Source organism: Sesamum indicum, linkage group LG8, assembly GCF_000512975.1.
Source record: "Sesamum indicum cultivar Zhongzhi No. 13 linkage group LG8, S_indicum_v1.0, whole genome shotgun sequence".
Taxonomy (NCBI): domain Eukaryota; kingdom Viridiplantae; phylum Streptophyta; class Magnoliopsida; order Lamiales; family Pedaliaceae; genus Sesamum; species Sesamum indicum.
This window is the reverse complement of record NC_026152.1, coordinates 746,608-758,717: the sequence shown is the minus strand read 5'-3', so window position 1 is coordinate 758,717 and position 12,110 is coordinate 746,608. Positions and strand designations below refer to the sequence as shown.

General features: G+C 37.2%; 2 protein-coding genes across 2 annotated transcripts in view; both read left to right on the top strand.

Moving 5' to 3' along the window:
* On the top strand, nt 2,827-8,763 carry LOC105167342 (protein STICHEL-like 4). The gene is made up of 7 exons (XM_011087017.2): nt 2,827-3,148; nt 3,279-5,857; nt 6,104-6,323; nt 6,538-7,056; nt 7,174-7,678; nt 7,931-7,994; nt 8,547-8,763. Exons 2-7 carry the CDS (start codon nt 3,800-3,802, stop codon nt 8,643-8,645), a joined length of 3,465 nt encoding a protein of 1,154 aa, XP_011085319.1. The 5' UTR covers nt 2,827-3,148; nt 3,279-3,799; the 3' UTR covers nt 8,646-8,763.
* Nucleotides 10,088-12,110, top strand: part of LOC105167341 (U-box domain-containing protein 17-like) — a 2,658-nt gene continuing 635 nt past the window's right edge. Inside the window, 1 exon segment of the mRNA XM_011087016.2 lies at nt 10,088-12,103. Within this exon segment, the coding sequence (XP_011085318.1) occupies nt 10,367-12,103 (1,737 nt within the window). The 5' untranslated portion in view covers nt 10,088-10,366.

The window sequence follows — 12,110 nt, the reverse complement described above, 5'->3', positions numbered from 1 at the left end:
TCGTAACTTGCAAAATTCATGTAGTTGATATGATAAGATAGAACAAAATAAAAAATAATTATATTTCGAATGACAAAATAATTTTTAGTCCGAAAATGAAGTAGGAAGGGAAATGGTGTGTTGCATTAGTTGTTGAAATTTGGAACACACACATGGAATGACGTTTGAAAATCACAAGGCGACAAAGCTCAGCCTGTGCTCCAATTCTTCTTATTTGGTAGAGAATCCAATGAGATACGACTTTGTTTTAATCACCAATCAATTTAAATGAATTTTCCCAAATGAGGCAGCTCCATTCTACAGTCCACACACTTTCCAGATTCAAATCCTCATATTTTTTAATAAAAATAATACGTTATTTATTACTATGACCGGTCGTATACTAATAAGTAAGTTGCATATCATTGTAATGTCGTTGTATTTGGTAAGAGAAATTTATTACGGATCTCACCAATTCAAACCATTGCCAATTAAATAAATAAACATCTGCAAAATGTTATTTTTGTAAATAATATCATCAAAATATTTACAAACTTTCAATTTTTTTTGTGAGATTTGGTGCCTCATCAAGTTGAAAGTAATAGGACATGATACTAGGGATAATTACATTTACACCCCTTTAACTATTGCTTTTTTACACAAATTATTCTTGCCTTTTTAAAAATTACAGAAATCATCCATGACTGCCTTTAAAATTCAAAAATACCCATACTGACCCAATCAAATTTTAATTTATTTTTTTAATGACGTAAATGCCCTCAAGGGTGCTTCTGTAAATACTAAAAAATAGAGGGGGTGTCAAAGTAATGTATATAGGAATGAGTAATATGTCCCCATATATATATATATAAATCTTTTAATTTTAAAAATTTAAAGTAATTTATACAAATAATTTTTTAATTTAAATTTATAACCTAGTACCTAATTTTTATTAATATATTATTAAATAATTTAATATTTCAATTATTAAAAAGTATAATTTTATATAAAGATTCGATAAAATAGTAATAGTAATCGTACTCATATGCATTACTTTGACCCCTCTATCCTCCGCTAATTATATAAACACCCATGAGGGCATTTTCAATATTAAAAAAAGTAAATTAAAACTTGATTGGATCAATAGGTATACTTTTTTAATTTTAAAGGCTGCTAATGTGATTTTCTTTAATTTTTAAAAAAACATAAATAATTTATATAAAAAAATAAATATAAATGTAACTATCCTTATGTACTACGGTGCAGGTTTGAAGCAGCAGAGGCATAATTATTAACTACATACAATTAAAATAATAAAAAAAATCATTGAGATCTCTTAATTTCAAAGCATCATTGGTACGATAGAGTGCACTCGTGGACTTGAATCTTGATCCTGATTGATTGACGTTTTATCCTTTTTCTTTTTTTCTATCAAAATATTATTAAATCTGATTGATGTGTTTCCTAAGATGCTGCCATAAATGAATTTTTTATAAATGTGATTACTCTTATAATTAATATAAAAAAAATTATTAAATTAGACAAACATAAAAATCTATTTACTAAGTAAAAATAATAAATGTAATTTTTTAAATTATAAAAAAATCACATATAATTAGATCAAAACTGATAAAAAGACAAGTGTAATTGTCCCTTTTTATTTTAAAATAGTAATTAATTAACACTACTGATATCGTCCAATACACGTCAATGATATTTGAGGAAAAAAAGAGTATTTCTAAAATCATACATAAAAGCCAAATATTCCAAAACCACAAAATTGAGAGTACCATTATTTGAAAATGTAGGAAACAGCAAATTGGAAAGTTGGGCAATAAATTGTTCCTCTTGGGAGAAAGGAATTGATTATTTAGTAGGAGAGAAGGAAGAAATGGTGAATAGAGTAACAAGTAAAGTAATTTGTGATTTGCTTTTATTCTTTTGGACACCATTTTTGAGTGTTTGTTGGACTTTGGTAAAGACTAATAATGTCTTTGCCATAAATACAAAAATCATCATGTATTTATATATTATTATTACATTGGTGTGTTGTAATAAATATTTTCTTCCACATTTTCTTTTTTTTTTTCTGGCTATTACATGCATTAATTAATTTAAAGAATACAAAAATGTCCCATCTACCCTTTTCAGAGGTGTCGGGCCCACCTCAGGTTCAACGGTATTTTGAATCGGATGGGCACTTTGGCCCCACAAAATTAAAAAAAAAGTAATATTCACCCTTCTCTTAGTCATTGTGAAAAGACTTCTCGAAAAATAGTGAACATCCATTTTACATTTAATGGTCTTGGCACGTTTGATACGCATCTAAATTACAGTAGAAATTTCTTTATTACTTGATATTATTCAGATATATAAGGGGCTTATTTATTTTTTTATTATTAAATTGAATAAATTTTTCAATATACTCTTGTAAAGTGTTTAATTTATTTCGTAAAAATTCGATAAATTATTATTTCTCTTAAATAATTCAATCTACCTAAACATGTGAGTTGGGCTATTCAATTCATATAATTTAAATAAATATAGTATAATTAATATGGAGAGTATTTTATTTTATTGCCCAACTATGGAAAAATAGAAGTCTTTGTTGCTATAGTTCAGTAATTTCCAACCAAAAAAATTTTCTTGTGATTAAATAATCCTAATTTTATTGACATATGAAGTAAGAATTTGTGAGAATCCTTCCATATTAAGATAATGTTTGGTATTCATTAATTTACAAGGCAGTAAAAACAAAGGGCTCGTCGCTTTTCTTGCAAAGGGCCCGAGTTCCGGTGCAATCTGTACAAAACATATATATACATTTGTATATTTATTCTGTTTCTCTGTAGTCTCTCTCTTCTCTCTCTTACAACACTCCAAATCTCACTCTGCAAGAACATCAACAGTGTTGCTTCTTTACTAAATACAGACAAGTCGCAACATATTACTTGCTCTCTTTTGTAATTTAACTTATATATGTGTGAATAGAAAAAGAAATACATATTTGAGGTGTGTTCTATCGTTTTCTTGAGAATCCCTCGTGAAGTTCATGTGGAAGTATGGCGAAAGAGATCTGGGACAGATAGAGAGAGACACTTAATGATGGCAACGGGTCGCTTGCTTAGTAAAGCGGTACCGAGTAGTTGCCTATAACTCCAAGATTCAGGTGAATGTAATCTTCTCAACTCCCCCATTTTCTTCTTTCCTCATTAAAGATTTCATGCCACCAATTCCAAGATTCCCAACCCTTTTCAATTTTCTTACAGCTGTTTGACTAAATGCCTTACCATTTGTAGTTTTGGCCCACTAAGCCGGTGGTGATGTGAAGAAAAAAGAGTTTTGAGTGGTTCAGTTTGGGGGGAAAAAAAAAGTGTTTCTTTCTTATTCAAATTGAGAGCACAGCAACAATATATGAGCTAATGGCGTTTATTTGAGTTCAAAGGTAGGAAAGTTTGTTCTTTGCCCTGTAATTTAGGGGGGTTTTGGCTCTTGCTCTGTATTTCTTTCTTTCTGGTGTCCAAATCGGAAATTATATGTTTCGAAGGAATTTGTACTCGAGTTTTTTGGGGTTCATCATTGGGATTGAGGATTTCTAACTTAGAAAGTGCTTCTCATATGCTTACTGTTGATAGGTTAGACATAGAATCTTTGATTGCTTGAGATTGGGCAAAGTTATGAGGTGAACTAGATTACGTTATATCTCTGATGTGATACACACAGAAGATCTCGGGTTGGTAGAAATTAAGGGCATTACTCATTCTCTGATGTCTTGGCTTTATTCAAGAATATTTTCAGTGGATCGGTTTATGTTCTGATCATGACCAGGGCTGTTCGAGATCGGATACTTAAGGATGTGAATGGTAACATTAGTGATCATCTACGCAATCACATTCATTTGACAAATTGCATTCACTTGAAGCACCATATGCATAAGCATAGTCCCATCTTGGCTGATAGGGCCCTTATGAGGGACCTTGTTGTCCTTCAGAGATCAAGGTCTCTAAGGGATCCTTCTGCAAGTCCACCCTCATGGCATTCTCCTTCTATTGTGGACGCGCTTCTCAAAAGAGTGGAAAGGGATGACTTGGTCAGTGGAAGACGATCTGTCGGCATAGAGCGCCCAAGAGAGTGTGCAAAAATGTCAGGAAGCTTCCCTCCGATTATCAGTGCACCAGTGTCGGAAGCTGCAACTGGTCAGGTAAGCAGGCATTATGAGGGTGCAGCAGCAGCTGTAAGTGAACCTAGTAGCAAGGATGGGATTCGCGAACGCAGGAGAGCCAAAAGAGAAGAACCAAGTGGAAGATTTCCAAGAACTGATGCAATGTTTTGGAAGGATGACGGTCCACAAGATGGAAACAATTTGGCCCGCGACAGTGTTTCTGGAAACTCTGAATTTAGAGACAAGGGTGTCAAGATGAAAGGAGGCCATAGACACGATAGGCACCTCAAGACCCTCTCTGACCAGTTAAAAGATGTCCCAGGTGAAAGTGATGATGCAGCTTCATCTCGTAATCATGGAAATGGGCGGCTTAGCCATATAGAAAAAATTGCTGAAGAAGCAGGAGCAAGCGTTCGCCATGGGAATAGTCTGAATAGAGGAAAAAGGCGCAGGTTTCGAGGTGCGAGAAGAAATCGGCCTTCTGTAGCTGCCCGAGATGCTGAAACACAAAATGAAATGTCAGTGGCCTCTAATTCATTTGGTCATGGTAGAGCGCCCCAGAAATATCACATGGAGGAGGGAGTCCACGAGTACGATGATCAGAATGTCAATGGTGTTCCTAGAAATGGCTGTGGTATTCCTTGGAACTGGTCAAGAATTCATCACAGAGGGAAGTCATTTCTTGACATGGCCGGCCGGAGCCTTTCTTGTGGTTTATCTGAATCAAGGTTGAGGAAAGGTTCTCGAGGCATGGATATGCCCGACATGCCTGTCATGTCAGAACACTCAAGTTCATCTACTAAATCTCACGGCGAAGCATTGCCTCTATTGCTTGATGCCTCTGGGTCTCAGGGCAGCATTGATCACGCCGCTTGGCACCATGATTATTCTGGAGAGTTGGGGATTTTTGCTGACAATTTGCTAAAGCAGGAAACCGACTCTGACCTTGCATCGGAAGGTAGATCTCGTGAGCAACACAAATTTCGAAAGAATCGCAATGAAAGGCATCAAAATCTCACTCAAAAATACATGCCAAGAACCTTCAGAGATTTGGTGGGTCAGAACTTGGTGGTACAGGCTCTCTCCAATGCTATTGTAAAAAGAAAGGTTGGGTTGCTCTATTTGTTTTATGGGCCTCATGGAACCGGTAAAACTTCATGTGCACGTATATTTGCCAGAGCTTTAAATTGCCAGTCCGTAGAGCATCCAAAGCCTTGTGGATATTGCAACTCTTGCGTTGCACAAAACACGGGGAAGAGCCGCACTGTTAGGGAAATAGGCCCAGTTAGTAATATTGACTTTGAAAGCATAATTGAACTTGTAGATCATGTGATTGCTTCCCAGCTTCAATCTCAATACAGAGTCTTCATTTTTGATGAATGTGACACTTTGTCTTCTGAATGTTGGAGTGCAATATTGAAGGTCATTGATCGAGCCCCTAGGCGTGTCGTTTTTGTCCTTGTTTGCTCAAGTCTTGATGCGTTACCTCATGTAATAATATCCAGGTGCCAGAAATTCTTCTTCCCAAAGTTGAAGGATGCAGACATAATATATACTTTACAGTGGATAGCGACCAAAGAAGATTTAGAAATTGATAAGGATGCCCTGAAGCTTATCGCGTCAAGGTCAGATGGATCTCTCAGGGATGCTGAGATGACTTTGGAACAACTGAGTTTGCTTGGAAAGAGAATTTCTCTTGGCCTGGTACAGGAGCTGGTATGTACACTTAATGTGATCTTAATAATGTCCATGCCATTGCATCACGCCACATTTTCTTCAACTGCTATAGAGCATTCCTACTAATTGCATCACATATTTTATTTGTTCGTGAAGAATATACCACCATGATTGTATTCTTCTGCACTCTTTTGGACTATCAGGGAAGCTTCTTCATGTTGCCCTTTCTGTTATCCAGAGGCATAAAATAGATAAACATTTTCTTTTCCTCTTTTCATTTTACAGGTTGGACTTATTTCAGATGAGAAGTTAGTAGATCTACTTGATTTAGCATTATCTGCTGACACTGTCAACACAGTGAAGAATCTGAGAGATATCATGGAATCTGGTGTGGAGCCATTAGCATTAATGTCGCAGCTGGCTACAGTCATAACTGATATTCTAGCTGGAAGCTATGATTTCATGAAAGAAACGCCTAGGAGGAAGTTTTTCCGGCGGCAAGCACGTGAGTCTTATTATCAAATATAATTTGATCTCAGTCATCTCATGCTAATAGTGGTCAATTTGGGAAAAATACCATTCCCTTTTGCAATGTGAAATATACCTGTAATAGAAGTTTTAAAATTACTTCTTTGCCAACTTCTGAACTTTAGTTTGCTTTCAATTTCTGATCCTTTTCCGCCTTTTTCCAACTGATTGGGAAAGTATCTTGTTTACAGTATCCAAAGAAGATATGGAAAAATTGCGTCAAGCACTGAAAACATTGTCTGAAGCAGAAAAGCAGCTGAGGGTCTCAAATGACAGGATAACTTGGCTAACGGCCGCACTGCTGCAACTGGCCCCAGATCAACAGTACATGCTACCCAGTTCCTCTGCAGATACCAGTTTCAATCATAGCCCCATAGTCTTAAATAATGCTTCTGTAAGAGAGAGACCCAGAAAAAGCAATGCTGAAATGCCGACTTTTCAAGCTGGAACTTCTGGGAATGTTTATTATAATGCTAAATTTAAGGGTGTTGATATGGATGGAAATGAACATGATGGAGGTGGGGTGATTTCTCAACAGGTCTACATTGCTTCGAATGATAAAGATCAGATAAATAAGGTTCAATTACAAGGTATGCTTCGCAAGGAAATTGAAAGAATTTGGCTAGAAGTGCTTGAAAATATCCCAATCAATAGCATAAAAGAGTTCATGTATCAGGAAGCAAAGCTGATCTCCGTCAGCTATGGTGCAGGTACTATTGATGTGCAAGACATCCTAATGCCAAACTTAACTTATTGTCAATTGATTTTCCTTTTTTTTCTTTCAATTGCATATGATTAGCATATCCTAAGAGTTGGTCTTTCCGCAGCTCCGACTGTGCAATTACTGTTCAACTCAGAGCTGACAAAATCTAAGGCAGAAAAATTTAGGTTGCACATTCTACAAGCATTTGAGACTGTTCTTAGATCTCCAGTGACCATTGAGATCAGATGTGAATCGAGAAAAGATGCTGGAGGCGGTCCAATTCTGTTACCAGCGGCTCAGGATTCTATAACAAGTCATGATGATACCAGAAGACCCCAGAATAGAGTTGCTTCACTGTCTGGAGTCAATAGGAGAGAAATTATTGAAATTGAATCTTCACCCAGAGACAAGGCTGACTCTGATAGGCGAAATATTGATAATGCAGTCGGAGCAACATCTAAACAAAAGACATCTACTACTTTAGGTGATAAAAACCAGAGTCTAAGCCTTGTTAGAAGCAAAGTATCCCTTGCTCATGTTATTCAGCAGGCAGAGGGATGTTCTCAACATAGTGGATGGTCAAGGCGGAAAGCAGTTTCAATCGCTGAAAAGCTGGAACAAGAAAATCTGTACGTATCACTTTCTTCTAGTGGGATAGTCTGTTATCTATTTCCAGATGCTGACTGAATACATAAATTCTAACCACCATGAAATTAAAAATGGATTAATGCAATTCCACGATAATGTTCATAAATTGGTAACATTATTATCCAAACAAGAAATTTTAGTTCTTTCACCTATCAGACAACTTCTGTGAATTGTAATTATATTCTGTGTTATTGGATTTTGCCATATATAAAGATATACTTTCCATTCTGCAGGAGATTAGAACCAAAATCAAGGGCATTGCTTTGTTGGAACCCTCCAAAAGGAACCCGCCGAAAGGTAAAAGTAGGAAATGGGACAATCTTATATTAGGAACTTTTTGTACTTATCATTCACGTAATTTGGTAGTAGTACATTTACGGTGTGCTGAAAGTGTAAATAGAAATTGATTGCAATGTGATTAATAGAGAAGTTGCTCGAATTTTCACAGAGAGTGATCTTTTGATGCCTAAGCTACTTGTCTTGGAAAGTGAATGAATCCTGCACTGAGAGTGTACAGTTGTTGGTCAAAAGGGAAGAGTCATTGCGAGTTTAGAGTATCTCTGTTAATATTTTCGTAAATTTTGAGAGCCAGAATCTATCATAGTTTCTCTTTAATATTTGTTTAGAGTATTAACATTCATCTTAATATTTGTTCTTTTTTTTTTTTTGTGTGTTTTTGGAAGTCATGTCCCGAGTCCTTAGGTCCAATAAGATCATCTTAGAATTAATCAATTGGTGATTTCTTGGCAGAATCTGGTTCTTATTCTAGCATATATACTTGCACACACACACACACACACACACACATATATATATCGATTCTGATACTATGAATCTCTGGACGTGCAGCTTTCACGCTTGAAGATTAGAACGAGGAAGCCACAAACTTTGCTGAAATACGTCTCATGCGGAAGGTGTGTTTCCGGTGGGTCTCCAAGGTCGAGGTAATCCCAGTAACCGTATCGGACTGTCTAAAAAGGGCTCGGCTTCAAACCGCAGATCAGCAATGTTAGTTAGATTCATTCAGTCATTGTACTTGCTGTTTAGGTCTTTCATTAGACAATTCCTAGTTATTGAGAATAAATTAGAAATAGGTCAAATGAAAGATTACAGCTTTTTAGCATTGAATTTTAAGAATGTTATTTCTTTTTCCCAATACAAATTGAATGTTCTAAATAATAATTGTTGCCGTATAGTATTCTGGAAGATAAAAATTTCCTTTTTACTACAAGGCCAATTGTCTCTTCTTGCTACATATACATATGTGTATCACTAATGACTTATATATAGTCCAGACTGACTTGTAAGCAGGAACTAAGTTGTCAAGAACAGAATATGAACATCCACACAACCCCATATGACTAATGTTAGGGTTTTGCAACTGAATAGGAATATTCTTCTTTTCTATATTAAAAAACATTTTATTCACTTTCCGTACGTAGACTACGAAAGGGAAGACCAGTACCACCCACAAGTCTCCGTGGTCGGCTGGGCTGCTTTGAATCTGCACAATCTCTTTCGTTTTCAGCCACAAAAATGACAACTTTCTTTATTCTCCCAGTTCCTCATCAGACTAGACTGACTGCAAGTGTTCCACGTTTTTAATTGAATTTTGACAAGAAATGTATAAATATGCTTTTAAACCAATAGATGTGTCCAGTTTCAAGACATGGTTTTTATGTTGAACTCTGATTAGTGAAGCTGGTTCGACGTAGCTATTTTTCAAACCACGGGACTGTCTGCTAGAAAAATTAATCCAACATTAAAGCCACTTGTTTCTCTTTTCCCATCTCGTTTCTTCTTTGCAGAAGTTGAGAGGGAGTGATCGGGAGAGGACAAATTATTCCAGGGGACAAAACCGTAAGGGAGTGCTTTCAGACTTGAAACGGACAATCACATCGGAGTGCAAGAAAGAAGCACTTTTTTCATGTCAACTATGGAATTAATTGCAAAATCCCCTCTCCGTCATCACTTTCTTTTCAACTAATCTAATTTCTGCGTAAAAGTTAAGATTTCAGCGGTAATAACAAAAACTACTGGTTTGAGTAAGTGAAAGTGAAATATATAGCTACAATTCACCAAGAAAGCCACTTGCGATTTCTTGCTTTTACTTTACAACAAGAACTACAAAATTCACGAAATCAACCCCACAGATCATTATCTATCGGTCTTTACAACTCTGCATCATCATCATCTCAAAGTTCTCCCACAGAGTTTATGTAATTTTCTGCTTTGTAATATATATATATATATATATATATATATAGTGTACAGTAATAGAGCAAAGAAAATGAATGGAGATAGGCCCACCAAGGTTTTGTTTAGGCAGACGTCGCTTTCGAGCAGCCTGCATAGAAATTCCATGGGGCAACCCCAAGAATATTAAAACCTATGGGAAAAGGAGAAAACAGTTGAAAATTCAGTCAATCCATCATTCATCAAACCTACACAGGAACCACACTCCTTTTCTTTTCCCTTCTTCTTTGCACGCGGATTTGGAATCCAATCCATGGTTTTTTATATGCTCCTAAGGCACGCACCGGGGGAGACAGACGGGGTGTTTAGACGCAACTCTTATTGATATTCTTGAATTTTATCTCATGTGCTGCACATTCAACGCTCATTAAGTGTTTGTAGAAAAATTCTTCTGCAACTTTTTTCTTGGATAAATGGCATCCGCGGCGATATTCTCGTCGTTGAGGAGGCGGAGGTCAACGTCGCTGGAGGGGTTTCTGGCGCCGGTGGATTTATCAAGAGCAGCCATTTTGGAGACTTTGCGTGCTGTTTCTACGGAGCTGCTGTCATCGTTTTCTAGTAACGATAAAAGCACGCCGTTTTTCCAGAGGAAGAATTCGAGATCCTTAATTCGGAAAATCCAGGTAATCTCTGTTTTTCTGGATGCTTATGCCGATGTGGGATTCTCGAAAATGACTTCCACAGTCCCTTTATGCTTGAAGGAGTTGTACCTCCTGATTTACAGGTCTAAAATCTTGATTGATTATGTCAAAGGGTCGAGTAAGTTATGGTTGTTGCTTCAGAACCACTCTATGTCAGGTCACTTCCATGATCTCAACCAGGAAATCTCCACCCTTTTGGATGTTTTTCCTTCGGGTGAAATCAATTTATCTGAAGATGTTAAAGAACAAGTCGAGGTGTTATGCAAGCAATCAAGGAAGTCGAAATTGTTTATTGACAAGCACGATGATTTGTTGAGGTTGAAGTTATATTATTTCTTGCATGAGTTTGAAAATGGGAGGATTCCTGAAAGGACTGAGTTGCACACATTTTTTGTAGAGAAGTTGGGAATTTGCAATGTGAAAAGTTTTAGATTTGAGATTGAATTCTTGGAGGATCAGATTGTAAATCATGATGGGGATATTGAGCCCGCAGCCTCCGTTCTTAATGGATTTGTGGCTTTAATGCGGTACTGTAGGTTCTTGCTGTTTAGATTTGAGGATGAGGATGGTGAATTGCATAAGTGGAACCAGAAGAAGATGAATAAAGGATTGGTTACACAGGAGATTGGGGATACATTGGCTGCGATCCCCAAGGATTTCTGTTGCCCGATATCACTGGATTTGATGAAGGATCCAGTGATAGTATCAACAGGGCAAACCTACGACCGTGTATCCATCGCAAGATGGATGCAGGAAGGGCATTGCACTTGCCCTAAGACAGGGCAGATGCTTGTTCATACTAAGTTGGTGCCAAATCGGGCTCTGAGAAATCTGATTATGCAATGGTGTATGGCTAACGGGATCCCATATGATCCACCAGAGAACTCAGATTATTCTTCTGAAAGTGCAGTGGCTGCTCGTCCGAGTAAGGCTGCAACTGAAGCTACTAAAGCCACAACACATCTTCTTGTTGAACAGCTGGCTAATGGGACGCTGAGAGCCCAGACTGTGGCAGCCAGGGAGATTAGATTGTTGGCAAAAACAGGTAGACAGAATAGGGCTTGCATTGCTGAGGCTGGTGCCATTCCCCTTCTTAAAAGGCTACTTTTGTCTTCAGATGCTGTTGCACAAGAGAATTCTGTAACAGCAATGCTAAACTTGTCTATATACGATAAAAATAAGGGCATAATCATGGATGTAGAAGGGTTTCTAGGGGCAATTATTGGAGTTTTGAGATACGGGCACACAATTGAGGCCCGGGAAAATGCTGCAGCAACATTATTCAGTCTCTCTGCTGTTCATGACTATAAGAAACAAATAGCCCAAGAAGAATGGGCGATAAAAGCTTTGGCTGGACTCTTGACAGAGGGGACACCAAGAGGGAAAAGAGATGCTGTGACTGCCTTATTTAATTTGTGTACCCACACAGAGAATTGTGCAAGAATGATAGACTCAGGGGCTATTACAGCATTAATCGGGGCACTGGGATGTGAAGGCGTCTCTGAAGAAGCGGCTG